The sequence below is a fragment of the Leucoraja erinacea genome, chromosome 8, assembly GCF_028641065.1.
Source record: "Leucoraja erinacea ecotype New England chromosome 8, Leri_hhj_1, whole genome shotgun sequence".
NCBI classification, from domain to species: domain Eukaryota; kingdom Metazoa; phylum Chordata; class Chondrichthyes; order Rajiformes; family Rajidae; genus Leucoraja; species Leucoraja erinaceus.
Genome location: NC_073384.1, coordinates 33,334,114 through 33,358,592, shown reverse-complemented (window position 1 = coordinate 33,358,592; position 24,479 = coordinate 33,334,114). Strand labels below are relative to the sequence as shown.

The 24,479-nt window shown below is 48.7% G+C and overlaps 1 protein-coding gene across 3 annotated transcripts in view; it reads left to right on the top strand.

Annotated features, from left to right (window-relative positions):
- Positions 1 to 24,479, top strand: part of LOC129699518 (ribosome-binding protein 1-like) — an 81,946-nt gene that overhangs the window by 36,115 nt on the left and 21,352 nt on the right. The window contains exons 3-12 of one of the 3 annotated variants that reach the window (XM_055639389.1): positions 12,340 to 12,491; positions 13,941 to 14,063; positions 15,343 to 15,495; positions 16,013 to 16,131; positions 16,743 to 16,896; positions 17,475 to 17,625; positions 17,898 to 18,085; positions 19,441 to 19,478; positions 20,248 to 20,338; positions 22,343 to 22,429. In XM_055639389.1, coding sequence (XP_055495364.1) covers positions 12,340 to 12,491; positions 13,941 to 14,063; positions 15,343 to 15,495; positions 16,013 to 16,131; positions 16,743 to 16,896; positions 17,475 to 17,625; positions 17,898 to 18,085; positions 19,441 to 19,478; positions 20,248 to 20,338; positions 22,343 to 22,429 — 1,256 coding nt within the window. Of the gene's footprint in view, positions 1 to 12,333; positions 12,492 to 13,940; positions 14,064 to 15,342; positions 15,496 to 16,012; positions 16,132 to 16,742; positions 16,897 to 17,474; positions 17,626 to 17,897; positions 18,086 to 19,440; positions 19,479 to 20,247; positions 20,339 to 22,342; positions 22,430 to 24,479 lie in introns of all 3 variants that reach the window. The other 2 variants (XM_055639388.1, XM_055639390.1) reach the window with 2 other exon arrangements.

Sequence of the window (24,479 nt, the reverse complement as noted above, 5' to 3'; positions counted from 1 at the left end):
CACAGGCTTAAGGTGAGAGGGGAGAGATTTAAGAGGGAACTCAGACAACCTTTTCCACAGAGTGGGTGGTTCGTATCGGGATGGAGCAGTGGAGGAAGCGATAGAAGAAAATACAATGATGACTTTTAAAAGGCATTTGGACAGATATATGGATAGGAAGGGGTTATGGGCCAAATACAGGCAAATGGGACCAGTCCAGAATGCCAACTTGGTCAGCTATGACTCTGTGAATGTTGTCATTCCATTCAATTAAAAGTCATTCAAATGTGTATATGTTAAAAACATTTAAAGCTTAGAGATTTAATCATATAGTGATTGGAATGTCATTGACTATGGCTGATTGCCTGAAATTTGAATCACTTTCCTGGCAAGGAATTTTGGGATGCACAGAGGATCATGCTCTCCTCTCTTGCCAGCACACGTTTTATTTGAGTTGAAACTCTTATCTTAAAAATACAGTGCAATGTTATTTTAAAAGTGCAATGTTAAACTAACAAGCACAGCTGCCCAGCCTATCACCTCACTGGTCTGTTTAACGGCCCACTGAATGTCGAGGTGGCCTTGGTACACCGAGAGTTCCTTCTCTACCCCAGCTTCGAAACTTCCTTCCCCAAAATATCGGAAAGACTTAGTGCAGGAATAACTCAATGGGTCGGGCTGCATGCATGGAGAACATAGATGGGTAACGTTTTGGGTTGAGACCCTTCTTCAGACAATACGATACTTGTCCATGTTCTCTGGAGATGCTGCCTGACCCGTTATTCCAGCGCTTTGTGTCTTTCCTTGGTAAACCAGCATCTGCAGTTCCATGTTTCCCCAAAATATTGAGCGGCACAGTGGTGCTACTGGTAGAGCTGCTGCATCACAGCGCCAGAGATCCGGCTTCAATTCTGACCTCGGGTGCTATCTGTGTGGAGTTTGCATGTTCTCCCTGTGACCGCATGGGTTTCCTCCGGGGTCTCCGGTTTCCTTCCACATCCAAAAAACGTGTGGGTATGCTGGTTAATTGACCTCGGGAAATTGCCGCTGGTTTGTTGGGAGTGGATAGGGAAGTGGAATAACATAGAACTTGTATGAACAGGTGATCAATTGTCGGGTTCCTATTAAATCTTTCCACTCTCACCTTGTACTGATGTCCTCTGGTTCTTGATTCCCTATGCTGGATAAATGACTGTTCATTCATCCCATATTTTCCCCTTATGATTTTATACCTCCATAAGATCATTCCTCAGCTTCCTGTGCTCTGAGGAGCAGATTTCTCAATCCTTTGGTCTGCGTGCAGGTGACTGTGTTCCTGATACTGTCGATTTGCTGACCTTTGAACCTGCTGATGAATAGAGTGCACATAATATCCTCAAACAAGTTACTGCAAGCAGAGCCGTCACCTCACAGTTAACGTTGTTCCACTGTTTTGTTTAAAGGTAAAGCATGCATTCAGCCCACCAAGTCCATGCCGACCATCCATTACCCGTTCACACTAGTTCTATGTTATTCTACTGTCTCATCCACTACCCGCACACCAGTGACAATTTACAGAAGTCCATTAACCCTCAAACCTGTACGTCTTTGAGATTTAGTTTAGTTTACAGAAACAGCATGGAAACAGGCCCTTCAGTCTACCAAGTGCCCACTGACCCACAATCATCTGTACTCTAGTTCTATACGACACATTAGGGACAATTTACAGAAGCTAAACCCGAACGTCTTTGGAGTGTGGGAGGAAACTGGAGCACCCAGATGAAACCTACACGGTCACAGGGAGAACATAGAAACTCAGACAGCACACATAGTCAGGATCAAACCTGGGTCTCTGGCGCTGTGAGGCAGTTGCATAGAAACATAGGTGCAGGAGGAGGCCACTCGGCCCTTCGAGCCAGCACCGCCATTCATTGTGATCACGGCTGATCATCCCCAATCAATAACCCATGCTTGCCTTCTCCCCATATCCCTTGATTTCCTGAAATAAAAATCACAAACGATTAACTCAATGTTTACTATTGCGTGCAAATGATAAAGGCTCATGTGTAGAAGAGGTTTACCAGATGATGCATGGATTAGTGGGTATTAGCTACAAGGTAGGTTAGACAAACTTGGATTGTTTTCTCTGGAACATTGAGGCTGAGAGGAGATCCGGTTAAAATGATGAGGCACAGATAGGGGAGACAGTCAGAACCTTTATTCCCAGGAAATGTCAAAGACTAGAAGCCATGGCTTTAAGGTGAGAGGGGGAAAAAATTAAAGGAAATGTGGGACATGTTTTTTTTTTACACAGAGGGTGGTGGGTGCCTGTAACTTGCTGCCAGGGGCAGTGGTCAAGGCAGATACATTAGTGGTGTTTGAGGCTTTTAGATAGGCACGTGGATACACAGGGAATGGAGAGATATAGATCACGTGAAGGCAGCAGAGATTGGTTTAACTTGATATCATGTTCAGTATGGACATTGTGGGCTGAAGGGCCTGTTCTTGTGCTGTACTGTTCAAAGTCCTTTAAAAGGAAATAAAAATGAATGAACAAAATATCAAGTGCTGGAGGAACGCCACGAGTTAAGCAGCATCTGTGGAGGGAATGGACAGGTCGTGTTTCGGGTCAAGACCCTTCTTCAGACTGATGGAGTAGAGGGAAAGAGGTGGTGGCGGGTCAAAACCTGGATGCTGCTTGCGGCCGGATTAATTAATCCCACAGGATGAAGTCATGTTACCTCTAAGGTGGAAATGATGAAGACTGTTGTTGAGAGGAAGGTGGTGAGCATCCGACTATGTTCGTTGTTCACATTTATTGTCACATTAAGGCACCAATGAAGGTGCAGTGAAATAAGTGACCATGCTGCCATACAATTAAAAAGATCACAACCCACAATAGAATTTATGTTAAACATCCACCAAAGCATTTGTCACTGTGATAGAAGGCAATAAAGTTGTCAATCTTCCTCCTTTGTTCACCCGTGTTTGGGGCCCTGACCCTCCGTAGTTGCTGCTACGGACAGCCCGATGTGCAAGCCCTCTCGTCGGGATGGTCGAAACTCCGACGTCGGGACAGATCTAACACACTCGCGGCTTGGAGTTCTTGAGTCGGCCACTTCCTTACTGGAGACCGCAGCTTCAGGATGTTATAGGCCGCAGGCTGGCGGTCAGAGCAGGAAGGCACCCAGAGTTTGTGGAGATGGTGCCCGCACCCACTGGGAGATGCCTGTGTGTCACTCGGAGCGATCGCAGGCTGCAGGAACAGCTGCCTGTGCCCATTGTCAGCACAGCTGATGGAGCGTGGACCTTGGCACAGTGCTGCAGCACACACACACAAAGCCTGCAGTCAACCAAAGACACCAGCTCAGTGCCCACAGCCACCGAAGACAACAAGCTCCCCCACCCCCTTCATGTTGGACCCGACGGCCCACACTATACCACAGTGCATGGCAGCAAAGACATTCATATATAAAGAAAGAGACAACATGCTGGAGTAACTGATTATCGGGGTTGGAGATTGCAACCTTCACGTGGTCTGCCCTGTTTCGACTAATGCAATTAACCCGACGTGCACAAACAAGCTCAAATAGAACAAGTTGACCTACAATTTTAGGCTGTGCACGCCATTCCTTAAGAAGAAGACTGAGCATCGAAGTTGGGAGGCCATAGAAGCCAAGAAGTACAGATGATTTGCCGAAGTTTCTGCAGGAGCTGAGTTATTAAGCAGGAAACAAAAGAGTAAAAACATTGCTTTGAAAGTTAACTTGGATGAAGTACATGCCAGCAACAGAAATCGAAAGATCGACAAAAGTTTTTTTTGTGAATGGGGAGTCAGCCCAGGATAGAGTCCTGTAGCCCAGGATAGAGCCCTGTAGCCCAGGATAGAGCCCTGTAGCCCAGGATAGAGCCCTGTAGCCCAGGTTAGGGATAGAGCCCTGGAGTAGCCAGGATAGGGACTTGTAGCCCAGGATAGGGACTTGTAGCCCAGGATGAGAGTAGCCAGGATAGGGACTTGTAGCCCAGGATAGGGACTTGTAGCCCAGGATAGAGCCCTGTAGCCCAGGATAGAGGCCTGTAGCCCAGGATAGAGCCCTGTAGCCCAGGATAGAGCCCTGTAGCCCAGGATAGAGCCCTGTAGCCCAGGATAGAGTCCTGTAGCCCAGGATAGAGCCCTGTAGCCCAGGATAGAGCCCTGTAGCCCAGGATAGAGCCCTGTAGCCCAGGATAGAGACCTGTAGCCCAGGATAGAGCCCTGTAGCCCAGGATAGAGCCCTGTAGCCGGGGATAGGCCACCAGGTCAAACGCCCAGATGCCGGAACAAGTCTCCAAGACGGGATGAAAATCCTAGATGGAGGAACAAGTCTCCCAGACACGCAAAACCTAGATGGAGGAGCCAGTCTCCCAGAAGCAAGAAAACATCCCCCAGACAACACGATGCTCCCAGACACAGCGAGAGGCAGGAGCCAGTCTCCCAGACACAGCGAGAGGCAGGAGCCAGTCTCCCAGACACAGCGAGAGGCAGGAGCCAGTCTCCCAGACACAGCGAGAGGCAGGAGCCAGTCTCCCAGACGCAGCGAGAGGCAGGAGCCAGTCTCCCAGACACAGCGAGAGGCAGGAGCCAGTCTCCCAGACGCAGCGAGAGGCAGGAGCCAGTCTCCCAGACGCAGCGAGAGGCAGGAGCCAGTCTCCCAGACACAGCGAGAGGCAGGAGCCAGTCTCCCAGACACAGCGAGAGGCAGGAGCCAGTCTCTCAGACACAGCGAGAGGCAGGAGCCAGTCTCCCAGACACAGCGAGAGGCAGGAGCCAGTCTCCTCAGACGCAGCGAGAGGCAGGACGCAGCGAGAGGCAGGAGCCAGACGCAGCGAGAGGCAGGAGCCAGTCTCCCAGACGCAGCGAGAGGCAGGAGCCAGTCTCCCAGACACAGCGAGAGGCAGGAGCCAGTCTCCCAGACGCAGCGAGAGGCAACGAGACAGAACCCTAGAGTTTCTAGGTTTTGAGAAAGTGGAAAACAGCAGCACTCTTAATTAATTTTAATGTGAAACTTTGTGTGGATATTAAAGTTCATAAGCAGAATTTAAATCGAATGCAAAAGAGTATTGAAGGAAAATATATGGGAAATGTACAAATGTTCTGCTGAATTAAATGAAGCCAACTCTACATGGCTTTAATGGTACCTTATTGTCATTTATATGCCGTGGACGTACTCGTAAATGAAACCCCAAAGTTGAAGGGAGAGATGTAATTTAAATGTAATGTAATTGCCACTGCCCCTTGAGGCCAAGATTACAAGCTGGCGAGTTGGCCAGTGCCTCGTGACTGAGACCTTCTAGAAGTTTCTGTTAGTTATTGAAAATAAACTCTTCTTACAAGATGTCGTCGGTGTTGGACGTGTATTCACAACAGGGTCTTACAGAAGACATTACACTCACCATAATCAGTCTGATTGTCCATACCGACAAAGATGCCGCATCTACGCTCATCCCACCTGCCCACGTTTGGCCCATATCCCTCTATGCCTTTCCTATCCATGTACCTGTCCAAATGTCTTTTAAATTAAGTTATTGTACCTGTCACAACTACCTCCTCTAGCAGCTCGTTCCATACACCCACCACCATCTGAGTGAAAAAAGTGCCCCCCAAGTTCCTATTAAATCTTTCCGCTCACACCTTAAACTTGTGTCCTGGTTTTATGATTCCTTTACTCTTGGCAAAATACTCTGTGCATTCACCCAATCATGGATGATCAGCCATGATCATATTGAATGGCGGTGCAGGTTCGAAGGGCCGAATGGCCTACTCCTGCACCTAATTTCTATGTTTCTATGTTTCCATCTATTCCCCTAGGATTTTATACACCTCTACAAGATCACCCCTCATCTTCCTGCGCTCCAAGGAATAATATCCTAGCCTGCCGAACCTCTCCCTATAGCAGGCCCTTGAGTCCTGACAACATCCTCGTAAATCTTCTCTGCACTCTCTCCAGCTTAACAGTCGGTAACAGGGTGATCAAAACTGAACACAATACTTCAAATGGGGAGGATTGCAGAAGGTTGGGACATCAGTCCCAGATTTAATGGTGAATGTTTGGTTATCGTTATCTTCGGTTTAATTAGTAACTGGATGGGTTTTTTATTATCGTTTGCCTACGTCTGCGTATAGGTGACCTTGCTCCTAAAGCACATGATGTCAGTTATGTTATATGTACTGTGGGTCATGGCAAACTGAGTGAGCAAGCAGTGTTTGAGGTTTGGAGTTGTGAATGTAGCCCAGCCCATCACACAGTGCAGCCTCCCCACCATCAACGCTATCTACACTTGGGACTAAAGAAGGGTCCTATTACCCAAAACGTTGCCCATCCATGTGTTCCTCAAATGCTGCCTGACTTACTGAGATACTCCAGCATTTTGTGGGGGGGGTTTACCTGCACAGATGCTGCCTGACCTGGAGTTACATCAGCGCTTTGTGTTTTATTTTTACCCTCATATAGATGCTGCCTGATCAGCTGAGTTACTCCAGCACTCTGCCTGCCACAGATCGTACCCTGTTTGTTCTGTCAGGCACTGGGGAAGTGAATTACAGTCCCTGATGGCTGGTTTCTCCTTGGTTGTAGCCCAGCGCGCGGTACAGGAGTGGCTTCTGGCACCTGCCAGGAATATGGTTTGCTGGATGTCTTGAGCTTTTTGCAGAACAAGCTTCCAATGAGGACACACAGCTTCTTTCCCCTACTCATCAGTCTGACGAAGGATACTGACCTGAAATGTTATCTGTCCATTCCCTCCACAGATGCTGCCTGACACACATTGAATATTACTGAATATATGCTGTCCCCTTTGTAAAATGAATAAAAATGAATAAAAGTTCAAGTTCTAGGACCAGAATTAGTCGATTCATCCCATCAAGTCTACTCTGCCATTCTGTGTTGGCTGTTCTTTCTTTCCCTCTCAACCCCATTCTCTTGCCTTCTCTCCATAATCCTCCACACCTGTACTAATCAAGCATCTGCCAATCATCGCTTTAAAACTATCCTTTGACTTAGCCTCCACAACCGACTGTGGTAATGCTCCATTGAGAGCATACTAACATACTGTGTATGCGTGTGGTACACCAGCTGCACAGTGGCTCAGAGGAAAGCGCTCCAGAGGGCCATTGACAACGCCCAGAGGATTGTCGGCTGCCCTCTCCTTACCTTGGAAGACCTACACAGTTCCCGCTGCACCAAAAAAACCCAGAATATAATAAAGGACATCTCCCACCCCGGACACTCCCTGTTTGAACTGTTGCCGTCAGGCAGACGGTACAGATCCACAAGGACAAGGACAAATAGACTACAAAACAGTTTTTACCCCACTGCTATAAAAGCACTAAATGTGGCCGCCAAGGAACGCAGGGGCGATACAGACTAAGGGACTGTGGTAACGGTGAAATCGACAGAAGGATGGAGGGTTGGGTGTGTATGCGTGCTTTGTCTGTGTTTTTTTATTTATTGCTTATCTTTATTATTTTACCGTGGATGTTTCGTTAGCTTTAGAAATGTTTGAATGCTGCACTGACTGGCTGACATTTTAAATTTCGTTGTACATGGCCCATGTTACAATGACAATAAAGAAACTATTCTTCTATTCTTCTAATGAATAGTAAGATTAAACGAGAACTTACCAGTTCGAAGTTTGATCATTATTTTATGAGGAGTACGTTGAGGGAATATGTGAAGAACCCCGCCAGGATGCATACGTGTCATTCTTCAAAGCAGCGGTGTGAAATCACAGATAACTGTAATGACTAAACATAGGAAGATTAGAGAAGAAGACACCAGTTGAGTATATGATCAAGGGTGGGAGTGGAGGGCACGTATTCCCTCAACGTACTCCTCATAAAATAATGATCAAACTTTGAACTGGTAAGTTCTTGTTTAATCTTACTATTTTACTTCGGAGTCACGTGAGTGACTACGTGAAGATTTTAAAGCTCTGTGATTCCTTGCCGTGGAAATCACATCTGCCTTGGTTATGGGGAGAATAGTGTTAACATTATTAGACATCAATACGATATTGAAAAACAACGATAAATTTATTAACACCAAATTATAGCCCCTATTCATGGGGTAAAATTATATTACAGAACTTAAAATTGTTTCAGCAAATGTTCCAGGTTCAATTACTGGTTTGTTATAAAATTGTTGGAAAGTTTTCTCCGTTGACCATCCTGCTGTCTTCAGGATTTGGTCCATAGGAACATCCAACTTCATAGCTGCCGATGTAGCTGCAGCCCTGGTGGAGTGAGTCTTAGTTTCTGTAGCGATGGACCCTTTGTGCCGTGACCAAGGCCATCAGCATGACTGTTTTCATAGTCAGCTTCTGTAGGGACAGAGCTGTAGCTGGAGACCAGTTTCTTAATATGGTCAGTACAATGCTCACATCCCATATTTGGGAGCACCTGGTTCTTGGGGGATTAACATTAAAAATGCCCCTCATGAGTTTAGTTACCAGGGGGTGTGTCCCAACAGAATGCCACTCTGTTCCTTGCCACAGGTATGTTGACAGAGCACTTCTGGCGCAGTTGATGGCACTATAACTGAGCCCCTCATCATAATGGAGGCTTGCCAGGAATTCCACAACAGATCTATGTTCATAGATCTGTGGGTGATGTTATTGTTGTGACAGTACATTTCCCATTTCTTGATGACACCAAGTACTGTTTTTTGGTGGACTGTCTGTGGGCCGCTGAAATAATATCCACTGTTCGGTCCGTCAGTCCCAGGTGTAGTAGAGGTGCTTTCAAACTCTACAAATTAATAGGTTTATATAATTATGATATGGGTGACTTTCCCTTGTTACTGAATGAACCGGTAAATTAGGTCTATGATGGATGGTGATGCATGGTTCTAGTACCATGTCGAGTATCACCGGGAACCATGGTTGAGTAGGCCAATTGGGTACTATCAAAATACCAGACGCAGAGTCTTGCTGTATTTTCTTTAATACCCGACTGATGAGGCAGAAAGGAGGGAATGCATAAATAAACAATTTCCACCAAAGCAGCAAAAATGCATCTGTTGCCGTTGCCCCAGGGTCTGCTGATAATGATTGGATTGGACCAATGCCCAATGTTATCTTTCCACCATTTTAGTTCCATTATGGCCTCTGTTGGTAGCTTCATTGGTCTGTCAAAATGACCACCATTAATTTTGAGTGCTCGTATTTTAGCCCTCTGTAAATTTCGATAATGTAAAGGTCCGAATTGTGTAGCTGGAAACGCAGCCACTATTTTGCCAATTATTCTTGCTACCAGGCTGATGGATGGTTTAGTGATGTCAATGATTTTGCTGCAAGCCTCTATTAAGGCTGTAACCTTTTCTTTTGGCAAAGTCACTGACATGTGAACTGAGTTAATGGTGAACCCCAGATAATCCATTGTAGTTGAAGGCGTTAATTTAGATTTAACTGGATGGATGATAAACCCCAGTTTTTCAAATAATTGTTTTGTGGCTGTTACCGTTTGTTTAGCCAATTCCAAAGTTTTGTCCACAATAAGTATGTCATCTAGATATGCCATTACCATGTGTTTTTGTTTCCGCAAAAACCGTAGGGCTGGTTTCAAAATTTTAGTGAACAGCCTGGGGGCTGATGTTAGGTCATTAGGTAGTGCCCTGTACTGTCAGAGCTGACCCATCCAGTTGAATTTTAAATAACATCTGTGGTCACCTCTGATGGGTACTGTATAGTAAGCATCTTTTAAATTGATGCTTGCCATGTAGTAACCTTTGGAAATAAATTGCTTAGTAGTAACAAAGGTTTCCATCTTGAAATGAATATATTGTATGAAAGTATTCAAATTAGTCAAATCAATGATGATGTGGCAACCACCATCTTTCTTGTTTTTGATAAAGATATTGGACACGAATTCCTGTGATTCGTGTTGGGTTTTCTCAATTACTCCTTTTTTATAAAGCCGCTGTAGTTCAGCGTGTGCTTTTGATTTTTCTTTGCCTGTGAGCACGAACATTCGGTTCGGTACATGCTGAACTGGAGGGTTATGTTTTTGTATAAATTCTATGGTATAACCCTGGATACTGCTTAAAATATAAGTGTCGGTAGTTACCTTATTCCATGCATCCAGATAGAAGTGTAATCTCCCACCAACCTCCATGCTCCCTTCAATTCGTAAGGAACCAGACCCACCTACCTCCATGGTTACCAGTGGTAGGTTTATTACTTTTTCGGTATCCTTCGTGGACGTTGAGGCGCCAGTGTCTGGGTCTGTAGTTGGGTCGGTGTTGAGGGTTTGCACATTTTCCAGGAAGGCCGGTCTGGGTCATGGCCTAAAAAAGACCGATGTTGAGTGTACCTGGCCTTCGTGCCTTCACCAGTTTGTCTTGTCCGACTGGTGGTGCGTAGGGGTGCTGTTTCTGGCTGAAGTAGTTTTTAGACGGTGCTTTAATGAGCCCCAGGGTTTTAGCCTCTTCGTTAAGTTCTTTTACCTGTTTGGATAAGTCACCTCCAAATAGTAATATTGGTGGGTTGGAGGTTCCAGGTTTGCACAGGCCTGCAAATTTGGAGTCTAAAGCCGGTTGGATGGCACTCTTCCTAATACTATTTAACTCGTATTGGGAGTTGCAAAATAAAGCCAGTGCATCCTGGTGATCTTGTGTCATGTCTTTTTCCTTTATTGTGCGGGCGAAAGCTGTAATTCCTGCTGTTAGGACTTTCAGAACTTTTTGTAGTTTCAAGTCCCTGGCTCTGATTGATGCTCCGACATGTTTCCAAATACACTGGTTGACACTGGGAACATTCAGTGATTTGCAGTCCCTGGTGGTAAGTGTCTTGCTGTGGTGTCCAGTAATGCCTGTCCTTGTAGCTGATTGAATGACATGTAGTCGATACATGCAGCTATTTTGACACGCATGCGTCCTGGCGGGGTTCTTCACGTAGTCACTCACGTGACTCCGAAGTAAAATTCCACAGATTTATCACCCTCTGACAAAATTAATTGCTCTATCTCCTTACCAAAGGTACGTCCTTTAATTCTGAGGCTCTGGTCTCTGGTCCTAGACTCTCTCATTAACTAGTAGAAACATCCTCTCCACATCCACTCTATCCAGGCCTTTTGGTAAGTTTCAATGAGGTTTCCCCTCATCCTTATAAACTCCAGCGAGTACAGGCCCAGTGCCTTCAAACACTCATCATATGTTAACCCAATCATTCCTGGGATCATTCTCGTAAACCTCATCTGGACCCTCTCCAATATCTGCAAATCCTTCCTCAAATATGGGGCCCAAACTGCTCCCAATATTCCAAATGCTGTCTGACCAGTGTCTTGTATTCTAGCTGCTCAAAATAACTGCTAGCATTGTGTTTGGCTTCCTTACTACCAATTCAACTTGCAAATTAACTTTTTGAGAATTGTGCACCAGCACTCCCAAGTCCCTTTACATCTTCGATTTCTGAATTCTCTCCCCATTTAGAAAATAGTGTAGGCTGATTAATGATACACAACTTCTGCCAGTGCTGAAGCTTACAGCTAGAACTGAGGTCAGGATCAGCTTCTTCCCCTCTGTTAACAGGTTTCTGAAGGATCCTTCCATAGGTGAGGGTACTGTCCAATTCACCTGTACCCGATTGCAGAGATTGGACTTTGTCCCTAGAACTGGTGCGCTGTAATGCTGAGAACAATATTCAAAATTCTGTATCTCCACAGAGCGACCAGAACTGCAGGCTATACTCCAGATGCAGCTAAATAAAGTTCTATAAAGCTGCATCGTGACTTTCTGACTATTATACTAAATGTCCCATCCAATGAAGGCAAACATACCATGTTCCTCATTTACGACTCTACCTTATTGCGGACACTGGAGACTTTGTCTCCAGAGCTGGTGTATTTCAATGCTGAGAACTATATGCTGTACTTTGTATCTTCCCTCTTGCTCTACCAATTGTACTTGACTTGATTGTAGTAATGTATCGTGTTATCTGACCTGTTTGGATAATATGTAACATAAAGCTTTTCACTGTACCTTGGTATGTACATGTGACAATAATAAACTTAAACCTAAAAAAAAGATACAAAGTGCTGGACTAACTCAGTGGGTCAGGCAGCATCTCTCTGGAGAACCTGGATAGGTGACATTTCAAGTTGCGATCCTCAGAGTCTGAAGTAGAATCCCGACCTGAAATGCCACCTATGAGTGTGAAGAAGGGTACTGAGATGTCACCTGTGAGCCTGAAAAGCCACCCATCCGTGTTCTCCGGCGAAGCTGCCGGACCCATTGAGTTACTCCAGCACTTTTTTTCCTTCTGTAAACCAGCGTCTGCAGTTCCTCGTGTCTGTCCTGAAGGCAAACCAGTATCTAATTGTGGCCTGTCCCTCTCCCCCAGTAACAGTGGCAGCTGACTCCTTGGACAGCCCTCTCTACATCCCCTTCAAGACTCTGCTGTCCACAATGAGCGGCATGGACTTCAGCGAGGGCGAGGCCCACCGACTCATCGAGATCCTGATGGACAAGGCCGGCATCGTGCAGGACACCTGGCACACGGTAGGCCGAGCAAGGCCCTTGCTGTTGGGGGTGGGAGCCATGTGGTGCTATATCCTAATTGCTGTGAAGTAGGGGACTACAGTGAGGGTAAACCTTAAGTGGCTGGGATTGAGGGTCTTAGGGCGGGCATGGAGCATTGGATTGGATTAGATTCAATTTATTGTCATTGTCTCATAAGAGACAACAAAATACAATTTTCCTTAGTCATAGAAATTTAAAAAAGCACAAAACACAGAAGACCATGACACAAACATCCCCACAGCAGCACCAAAGTTCCCCACTGTGAGGGAAGGAACCAAAGTCCAGTCCACGCTGATCTCCCCAAATGTTCACCCATGGTCGGGGGCTCCCGAGCACCCCGTAGTCGCCGCCACGGGTGGCCCGATATTCAGGCCCTCTCGCCGGGAATGACGGAACCGCAACGTTGAACGTGAGAACATCCTCAGCGGCCCAGACCTCCAAATCGGCCACCTCCCACCGGAGCCCGCGGCTCCTGAAGTCCACAGGCCGAGCTGGGCGGAGACTCACACTGGCGACCCCCGACAAAGGGTCACAGGACTCCGTGATGTTGGTCAGCGCCGCCCGCGTTGGGAACTCCGCGAACCACAGCCCTGCGATGTCGGTGCAGCAGGCCCAGCACTCCGGAGCTCCAAACAAAGGCATCGCCCACTCCGCGATGTATCCAGCGCTGCACCGCCATTGCTGGAGCTCTGGTCGGTCCCAGCAGGAAAGGCCGTGCCAATCGAGTAGGTAGGCCACTGGGAGGGGGGGGGGGGCGAGGACACGACTCGAATAATAGTCGCATCCTCTCCAGGAAGTGACTGAAGGACGGTTTCCCCCTTACCTCACCCTCTTCCCCCCACATAAAAAAACAAAAAAAACTCCAAAACATACTTTAAACATAAAAAAAATAAAAAATATACCAGACTGAAGGCGGAGGCAGCCAGTTTACAGCGCCACCGGATGTCCAGATGGCGAAGGGAGTGGTTCATGCCCACCCTTTGTCATGTCCTAGACCAACCTTTCCCCATCAGATGTCCATCTCCAGGGGGTGAGTGTTGGCCAAGGAGGGTGGACATGAACCACTCCCTTCCCCCATCAGATGCCCATCTCATAGGTGCCTCCAAAAGGCAGCCAGTAATATTTAAGACCACAACACCCTGGCCACGTTCACATTTCACTCCTGACATCAGGAAGAGAGTACAGGCTCATGAACATGAATTCCAACTAAACTCCTAACTCCCATGGTTGCACTAGGAACTTGGGGCTTTGTATTGTTTTGCACTATAGTGTGATTTAAAAAATATATATTGAACTGTTTTAATTTGCTTATCTATTGAGTACAGCATTTATAGTCCTGTGATGCAGCTGCGGCAAGTGAGCATTTAATCACTCAGTTCGGTACGTATGACAATTAAACAGTCTTGACTCTGGGATTGTGTCTGCCAGGCGACACAGAGAGGGGACCCAGTGACAGCCCTGAGGCGGCAGCTGGAGGAGAAGGAGAAGCAGCTGGTGGCTGAGCAGGAGGACGCGAGCGCTGCCAAGACCAAGCTTCGGGAGCTCAACAAGGTCAGTCTCCCAAGGGTAGACACAAAACGATGGAGTAACTCAGCGGGTCACGTAGCATCTCTGGAGAAAAGGAACAGGTGAAGGGTTGAGATCCTTCTTCGGACTGGGGAGAGGGAAACTAGAAGTACGAAAAGGTACAGAACAAATCAGAGCCGGCACCGATGACCAAGGAAAGGTGGAGCCCACAATTGTCCATTGTTGGCTGTGGAAGAGGTGATAACAAAGGGATACAAACAGTGAAACTAGCAGGACGACGACAGGGTTGGGGAGGGGCGGAGAGGTTTCACTGCAAGGATGTGGTGGCTCCACAGAGGGTGCGGAGAAGTTTTACAGAATGATGAAGGAACAAGGAATGGCCGTTGGTGGTTTACCAGAACGCTGCCTGCATTAGGGGGTAGTAGCTACAGGGAGAGGTTGGACAGATTTGGATTGTTGATAGAAGGATATAAAATTATGAGAGGCATAGAAGGATAGAGTCAAAGCGTTTCTCCCCCCCAGTTGAAAATGTCAAAGGCTAGAGTGCATGGCTTTAAGGTGAGTGGGGCAAAGCTTAAAGGGGATGATTTTACACAGAGGGATGTAGGTGCCTGGAACACAATGCCAGGGTTAGTGGTGAAGACAGATACAATACAGGTATTCAAGAGGCTTTAAGGTAGGCCGATGGATATGTAGGGAATGGAGGGATATGGACCATCTGCTGGCAGAGGAGATTAGTTTATCCTGACATCGTGTTCCACACAGACATTATGGGGCAAAAGGCCCGATTCCTGTTCTACGATCTCTGTTGGGTCACCACTGTACTTCATATTATGTAAAGATTTAATAGGAACCTAAGGGGCACACAGAGGGTGGTGGGAGTATGGAACGAGCTGCCAGAGGAGGTAGTTGAGGTTTGTGCAATCACATGATTTCAAAAACACTTGAACAGGTATATGGAAAGAAAAGGGTTTAGAGGTTAATGGACCAAACGCGGGCAGGTGGGACTGGTGTAGATGGGACATCTTGGTCGGCATGGGCAAGTAGGGCCAAAGGGCCTGTTTCTGTGTGGTTTGTCAATAACTTAGTATTTGGTAGCTGTAAAATTAGTGTAAAACAACCAACCTATTAAACTTTTTTTGGAGAGCGGAGGGAGGAGGGTGTAAGGGGACTGTAGGCAGGGTGGGTGGGGATCAGGGGTTGGGGGCTGGTTAAATGGCAGGGGCCCGGAATGGGCAGTGGGCACAGACAGGGAAGTGTCTGCACCCCAGCCCCTCACATGTCCAGGGGTTATTGCCCACAGGAGCTGGCAGCGGAGAAGGTGCGGGCAGGTGCCGGTGATGCCAAGCTGAGAGAGCAGTTGGCAGTGAGGGAGGAGGAGCTCAACGCCATGCAGAGCCGCATGCAGGCCAGCTACCAGGAGCACCTGTCCGAGAGCCAGCGGCAGCAGGCCAAGGTAGGGAACCCCATCCCCCCCCCCCCACCCCCTGCCTCCCCACCCCCCCGTACCCCCCCACCCCCTGCCCCCCCCCACCCCTGCCTCCCACCCCCCACCCCCCCCTACCTCCCCACCCCCTACCCTCCCCACCCCACCCCCCCCACACCCTGTCCTCCCCACCCCCTGCCTCCCCACCCCCTGTCCTCCCCACCCCCCTGTCCTCCCCACACCCTCTACCTCCCCACCCCCTGTCCTCCCCACACCCTCTACCTCCCCACCCTCTACTGCCCCCCACACCCTCTACCTCCCCACCCTCTACCTCCCCACCACCCCCTACCCCCCACCCTCTACCTCCCCACCCTCTACCTCCCCACCCCTGTCCCCCCCACCCCTCTACCTCACCCCCCCCCTGTCCCCCCCCCCCGCCCCCCCCCCCCCCCCACCACCGCCCCCACCCCCACCCCCTGTGTCCCCCACTCCCCCCACCCCCCGTCCCCCAGACCCCGTCCCTCCTGACCCTGTTCCCCTGACCCAGATGCGGGCCCTACAGGAGCAGCTGGACAACGGGCCAACGGCACAGATCGCACGGCTACAGCAGGAGAACTCAATCCTGAGGGACGCCCTCAACCAAGCCACCAGCCAAAGCGAGAGCAAGTGAGGGGGGCAGGCCGACTCCGACACGGGGGGAGGGTGGGAGAAGTGTAACAGAGGGGGGGGGGGGGGGGGGGGGGGGCAGACGTGTGGAGACTCGATATTGGGGGCTGCATCCTCGTGCTCATCCTCAACCAGGCAGAGGGGTGGGGGGGAGAAGTGGCTGGGAGCAGGTCAGGAGAGGGGCAGATAGGTTGGGGGAAGGGGAAGGGGCGGAGGTCAGGCCTCATGAGGGAAGGTGGGATGGTGTTGAGCAGGATGTGGGAGGGTGGGGGGCAGGTGGGTGGAGGGGCAGAGAAAGGAGAGTGAGGGCAGGGGTGGGGAATGTGAAGTGGGTGGGTGGGTGGGCAAGGAGATGGGTGGGTCTGGGATGGGAGAGGCGAAGAGGGAGGGGTGGGTTGGGCCGGAGGAGGATGAGTGATGGTCGGAGGGTAGGTGTGACTGGGCGAGGGGTCCAAGCGAGGGTCGGGCCAGAGGTCAGAGTGCAGGGGCAGGGTTACAGGGGTTACTCGGCCCACTGTTGAGCCGCAACCAGACGGGCAAGCGGCTGACATCAGGGTGGGTCTTGTGGTGATCTCACCGCTGACTGACCTCTCACCTCTCCCCGGCCCCAGGCAGAATGCAGAGCTGGCCAAGCTGCAGCAAGAGTGTTCCCGGCTGAGCAAGGAGCTGGGCCAGCAGAACGAGACCCTGCGGCAGGACGGGCAGCTGAGGGAGGCGCTGGAGGCCCGGGTCAGCACCTACCAGCAGGAGCTGGCTCAGCAACAGGTGAGGGTGTGGGGAGGGGCGGGGAGGGAGGGGACGGGGAAAGTGAGGGGCCAGAAGGGGAACAAGGGGGTGGGGGAGGAAAATGGGAGCGGGAGATGGACAACCCCCTACCACTTCCACACCCCCTTCACCAGGCGACCTTCCACCCCCCAACATCCCCCTCCCCCAACATCCAGCCCTCCCCCAACATCCAGCCCTCCCCCAACATCCAGCCCTCTCCCAACATCCACCCCCCAACATCCAGCCCTCTCCCAACATCCAGCCCTCTCCCAACATCCACCCCCCAACATCCAGCCCTCTCCCAACATCCAGCATCCTCTGACCACCCCCGATCTCCACCTTTTACCCAGCGACAACAAACTTTGACTCCATCCACCCTTCACACTACGTCCAGCGACCTTCGACCCCTTCCCCCCATCTCCAAGTAACAGTGACCTACGACCCTGATACAGGTAGGAGTGGTTGGGTGGAGGGGACGGGGGAGAGATCACAGAGTAGATGGGTGGAATGGCCTTGCCTAGTGCGTCTCTCGCTGTCCCAGCCCTGGATCACTGTGTTGTTGTTGTTGGCCTTGGCAGGGGAGCCAGCAGGAGACAGAGAGCACGCTGCAACGACGCCTGGACGAGGTGAGCGAGGAGCTGCGACGCTCCCAGGGCAGCTATGCCGGCCTGCTGACGGACACGGAGAGAGCGAGGGAGGAGCAGCGCTCAGCTGTCAGCACCTGCGCCGGTGAGTCCGTGCGAGTGAGGACTACCAGCGGCATCGCCAGTCGCGGCAGCAGAATCAGACCAGACCGGCCCATACTTCATCCTATATACATTATTCCCTTTATCTGTACACTGTGGATGGCACGATTATCAACATGTATAGGTTTCCGCTGACTAGACAGCATGCAACAAATACGTTTTTCATTGGACATCGGTACATGCAACAATAATAAACAAAACTAAAACAAGATTGGTAACCCTCTGTTTCCCCTGTGTTGCTCTGCGTGGCCACAGATCTTCAGGCTAAACTAACGGCATCTGAGGCCGAGCTGAAGAGCAAAGCGGAGGAGGTGGAGGGGCTGGGCAGTCAGCTGTCGGAGGTCAGTGTGGAGAAAGGGCGGCTGGAGGAGAGGATACGCTCTATCGACGCCCTGCTCGAGGCCAGCCAGAGCAACGAGACGGAGAGAGACCAGGTCCTGCAGGTCAGGGAGCAACACGTCGCATTCTGTTACATTTAGCTTAGTTGGCACAGTGGTGCAGCTGGTAGAGCCACTACCCCGAGACTCTGCTTCGATGCTGGCCTCGGGTGCTCTCTGTGTGGAGTTTGCACGTTCTTCCTGTGATCGCGTGGGATTCCTCCTGGTGTTCCGGTTTCCTCCCACATCCCAAAGACGTATGGATTAGTAGGTTAATTGACCTCTAAATCGCCCCTAGTGTGCAGGGAGTGGATGTGAATCAATAGTCAGTGAATTTGGCAGGCCAAAGGACCTGTTTCTGTAAAACTATAAAATGAAAATCGATTCAACATCCAGCAACCACCCCCCTAATATTACTCAAACTGCCTCTATATTTCTCCCCAACCCATTCTTGGGGTTTTCTACCAGCACTGTGTGAGCATTTTAGTTTCGAGAATCAGCCTGGAAACCGGTCCTTTGGCCCACCAAGTCCACACTGACCCCCCGTTCACACTAATTCTATGTTTTCCCACATTCTCATCCACTCCCTACACACTAGGGGCAATTTACAGAGGGCCAATTAACCTATAAACCCGCACGCGTTTAGAATATGGGAGAAAAGTTGAGCACCCGGAGGAAATCCACGCGGTCACAGGGAGAACGTGCAAACTCCACAGAGACAGCAGCCGAGATCAGCATCGAACTGAGTCTCTGGCGATGTGAGACAGTGGCTCTACCAGCTGGTCACCGTTCCACTAGGTTTGCTGTTGTATTTTCTGAACGATATTGGGTTGCCCTTCCAAAGAACCAGGGAGTTGATGGAGAGCCTGCTTATGTGGTAGGGAGAGGGCCTCAGGGTAAGATACTTAATTTTATTTAAAATAATATTTAATTGTTATAGGTACTGGCAACTTACCAATATTCTTACTAACTGCAGCCATACAGGCCCATTAATGCAATAAATATATAATAATTGAAAACAAAATTAATTAATAATCAGTGATAGTCAATATCATGACCATAACAGTTGAAAACTAAAATCTACAGTGCAACCAAAGACACAGTCCATAGTTGATCACAGTTACTGAGGTTAATGTTGGGTGGTGTTCTAGAACCTGGTGGTTACTGGGAAGAAGCTGTTCTTGACCCTGGAGGTCAGGTTCCTTCCTGTATCTCCTTCCAAACAATCCAAGTCTCTCCATTCTCTCCCAGTAGCGAATTCCCTCTAATCGAGGCAGTGTGCTGGTAAACCTCTTCTGTACTGAAATGACTTACAGTGGAACACTTGGGCCACTGACTGCTTGAAATGGGGATTACTGGGGGAATGGTTCTGGAGAATTACTGACCGTTAAACCTGCTTTACTTTTTTTCCAACATTCCAGGCCACCAAACAAGTGGAAGTTGAACAGCTGGAGAACAGGTACGGACTGTTTGAGGCATACTGGGCTGAGGGGGAGTTGGGAGTGAAGACTGTTTCATTGTCATATGTACTGGTATGTACAGCAATGAAACTCTAACTTGCTGCAGTGTTGCAGGCCCAGAAACGCAATAACACATGCATTAACATTGATAATCAATAATACCATAAATAAATAATCTGAAAAACTAGGTAACCATAATGGTGCAAAACCGAAGTCCGTAGTGCAACCAAAGACACAGTTTGCAGAAGGTCATAGTTGCTGAGGTTAGTGTTGTGCAGTGTTCAAGAGCCTGATAGTTGCTGGGAAGAAGCCGTTCTTGAGCCTAGAGATCATGGTTTTCAGGCTCCTGCACCTTCTTCCCGATGGTAGCAGCGAGATGAGGCTTGGCCCGTGCGTCTATGATGATGTTGGCTGCCTTTTTCAGGCAGCGGCTCCTGCAGATCCCTTCGATGATGGAGAAGTCAGTACCTGTGATGGACTGGGCAGTGTCCACCACCCCCTGTGTGTATGTGAGAGAGAATATGGTTATCTGCTTTGATTACTCGAAACAGGGAATTGCAAATGCTCGTTTACAAAAAAGTCGCAAAGTGCTGGAGTAACAGTGGATCAGGCAGCATCTCTGGAGACGTCTGAAAAAGGGTCCAGACCCAAACCCTCACCTATCCATGTTCTCCACAGATGCTGCCGAACCCGCTGAGTTACTCCAGCACCTAGTGCTTTCTTTTGCTGTGATTACTCTTGGTCTAAACCTCGTCCTTCTGTCTTCAGGCTTAAGGATAAAAATGCCCAAATTTCCATCCTGGAACAGGAGATGCTGCAGCTCAAAGAAACAGTTGAACACCAAAAGAAGAAGAACAACGTGAGTGTGTTTTGGCCCGCGTTCTGGTTGTGCATCTGTGGAAGAGTCTACTTGCAGGATCCAGTGACAAGGCAGGAGAGCACGCACCCTGTCCCATCCCATCCCTGCCTGGCCTTGCCCTCTCAGCACAGAGATCCAGCCTCACGGAAATCGCAGCAGGGGTTATAAAACTACAAGAGGCATAGGTTGAACTGGTTGGGGCGGGACACAGGGGCAGTGGTAGAGCTGCTGCCTCACAGCACCAGAGACCCGCGTTCGATTCTGACCTCAGGTGATAGAGTTTGCACATTGACAATTAAAATTTAATCTGAATCTGATTCTTCCTGTGACCATGTGGATTTTCCCCAGGTCCTCTGCTTTCTTCCCACATCCCAAAGGTGTGCAGGTTTGTAGGTTGATCAGCTTCAGTAAATTGTACCTAGTTTACAGGAAAGAATTAATGTAAGGGTGATCACTGATCGGTGTTGAATCGATGGGCCGAAGTGCCTGTTTCCACAATATGTCTCTAAACTAAAGAAATTAATTGTTGAATGCTTTTAACTGTAAAAGGCATTTGGACAGGTATTTGGATGGAAAAGGTTTCAAGGGATGTGGCCAACATAGGGCATTATTGTTATTGAGACCATTATTAGGAGACAATGGAGTTAGCTGCTCCCCAGAATGGAAGTAAATGGCAACTGCGATGTGGTCAACAAAGTTGCCACAAAGCTGGGTTTCCTCAGCTGACTTGAAAGTTGAGTTTAGAGATACAGTACAACATGAACACAGGCTCTTCAGCCCACCGAGTCCACACTGACCCCTTCACGCTAGTTTATTCCACTTTCTCATCCACTTCCATCACACTAAGGGCAATTTATCGAGGCAAATTAATCTGCAAATCCACACATCTTTAGGATGTGGAAACTGGAGCAGCCAGAAGAAATCCGCGCAGTCACGGGGAGAATTTGCAAACATCACACGGACCGCACCTGAGGTCAGGATTGAACCTGGGTGTCTGGTGCTGTGAGGCAGCAACTCTACCACTGTGGAGTTTGAGCAGATTCAGTCACAAGTAGGTGTGGTGGGTATATGGAACGATCTGCCAGAGGAGGTAATACAACAACTTTTAAAAGACACTTGGACAGGTACATAGATAGGAAAGGTTTAGAGGGATTTGGACCAAACGAGGGTAGGTGGGACGTGTAGATGGGGCATCTTGGTCGGCATGGACAAGTTGGGCCAAAGGGCCTATTTCGATGTTGTATGACTATGAAAGGTCAATCTGTCTGGCGATGTTTGTTGGAAGATGAAAGTCTATGGAGGTAGCAAAGCTGTGAGCAAGACGGCAATGATAGGTAGATCCAGTATCAAGTTATGAACCCCATTCTCATTCTCTCACCCGCCCTGGTGTACATGTACCTGACAGAACAACAGAATGTTTACTGGCTGAAGCTCTACTGGCCCGTAAACTCAATAACACATATATATACAATAATAATTGGTAATACAAAAAGTTAATAATCAGCAATACCTGGTAATAGCCCAAAGTAAAAGAACGTAATGCAACCAAAGACACGGTCTATAGAAGATCGTAGCTGGTGAGGTTAGTATTGTGCAGTGCACAAGAGCCTGATGATTGTTGGGAAGAAGCTGTTCTTGAACCTGGAGGTCACGGTTTTCAGGCTCCTGCACCTTCTTCCCCATGGTAGCAGCGAGATGTTTGCATGGCCAGGGTGGTGTGGATCTTTGAAGATATTGGCACCTTCCGTAGATCCTTTAGACGGTGGGGAGGTCAGTACCCGTGATGGCCCGGGCAGTGTCCACCACTCTCTGTAATATCCTTCGCTCTTGGGCGTTCGAGTTGCCGAACCAGGCCATGATGCTACCAGTCAGTGAGCTCTCTACTATACACTTGTAGATGTTCGATAGAGTTTTTATCGACATCCCGAGAGGCTGAACAAATCAGGGTTGGCATTGAAGAGGGGAAGCTTGCACGGTGTGTTATTCAAAATTGTTTCCAAATAGGAGCTCCGTGAGAAAAACTGGAAGGCCATGGAGGCTTTGGCATCAATGGAAAAAATATACAGGGAGAAACTGGATGCTGCTAAGATGGTATGGTGCGGGGTTGGGGGGGATAGTGGTGGGCGGGGCTTGTACTTTGTTTAGAGGAGCCCATGGGGCTTTTCACCCAAGTCATCACGCAAACCAACCTCCCTTCAATCTACACTTCACGCTGCCTCGGCAAGGCCACCAGCATCATCAAGGATGAGTCTCACCCCGGTCTCTCCCTCTTCTCCCCTTTCCCATCGGGCAAGAGGTACAGAAGTGTGAAAACGCACGTCTGCAGATTCAGGGACAGTTTCGTCCCAGCTGTTACCTGGCAACTGAACCATCCTATCACCAACTAGAGAGCAGTTCTGACCTCCCAACTATGTAATTGGAGGCTCTAGGACTACCTTTATTCGAACTTTACTGGACTTTATCTTGCACCAAACATTATTCCCTTTATCCTGTATCTGTACACTGTGGACAGCTTGATTTGTAATCGTATATAGTCTTTCCGTTGACTGGATAATACGCAACAAAAACAGCTTTTCATTGTGCATAGTACACGTGACAATAAACTCAACGAAACTAAACCAATGTGTTCCCACTGAGGCACCCTGGCAAAGGTGGACCAGTCCAGAAGGGTCCATCCTCAGACTGATCACTGCCCATATCATTGGAGAACAGATGCGGACATTCCCAATCATTGGCTGTTGCTCTTCCATGCACGATGCAAGGAGGGAGACACAGAGGGGATTGGAACCGGCACTCGATCTCCCGGAGGCTACTTTCAAAGAAATCCAAGCAAGTGTGAGATGCTGCACTTTGGAGGTTAAATGTAAGGGGAAGGTATACCATGAATGGCAGGACTTTTAACAGCACTGATGTACTGGGGGATCTTGGGTTCCAAGTCCATAACTCCCTGAAAGAGGCATTGCAAGTGGGTAGAGTTTGGGTTCAGTTTACTATTGTTACGTGTACCGAGGTACAGTGAAAACTTTTTTTTGCATGCTATCAAAACAAATCAGATAATACTATACATGAATACAAACAAGCCAAACTCGAGTACAATAAGTAGAGTGAACAGGTAGGTACAGGATGCACAATATAGTTCTCAGCATAATAGCGTGCGAGTTACTGAGACAAAGTCCAATGTCCACAGTGGGGTATAGTGGTAAAGAGGGTGTAAGGTATGCTTGCCTTCATTGGTCAGGGCACTGAGTCAGGGAGTCAAGATGTAGATCTATAAGACTGATGAGGCTGCATTTGAAGTACTGCTTGCAGTTCTGGTCTCTCCATTACAGGAAGTGTGTAGAGGCTTTGGAGAGGGTGCAGGGGAGATTTAGGAGAATGCTGCCTGGATTAGAGGGTATTAGCTACAGGGAGAGGGTGGACACACTTGGCTTCTTTTCTCTGGAACGGCAGAAATTGAATGGAGACCTGATGGAAGCATATAAAATGATGGTAATCACAGATAGGACAGACAGTCAGAACCTTTTCCCCGGATGGAAATGTCAAAGACTCGAGGGCATTGCTTTAAGGTGAGAGGGGCAAAGTTTAAAAGAGATGGGCGGGGCAAGTTTTTTTTTTTTGCAGAGTATGGTGGGTGCCTGGAACGCGCTGCTGGGGGTGGTGGTGAAGGTAGATATGCTAGTGGCATCCAAGAGACTTTTAGATAGGCACATGGATTTTCAGGGAATGGAGGGTTATGGATCACGCGCAGGCAAAGGAGATTAGTTTAACCTGGCATTATGCCCGTGCCAACTTGCTGAGTATTTTTCACAGTGTTAGTTTGGATTGCATGGTTTGCTTTCTTCTTACTCTGTCCTTCTGCCAGACATCCACTTCTCACCACACTCCTCGGGAAGGCTGAACACACCAAGTGACCAGGAGTCATCATTGCTCCATCCATCCGGTCATTGTTATGAATCTGATAGAATCATACAGTCACGCAGCATGGAAACAGGATTTTCACCGCACTTTGTCCTTGCTGACCAAGATGCCCCATCTACACCGGGCTGACCTGCATACATTTAGCCCATATCCCTCTTAAACCTTTCCTATCCAAGTATGTTGCTATAGTACCTGCCTCAACTATCTCCTCTGGCAGCTCGTT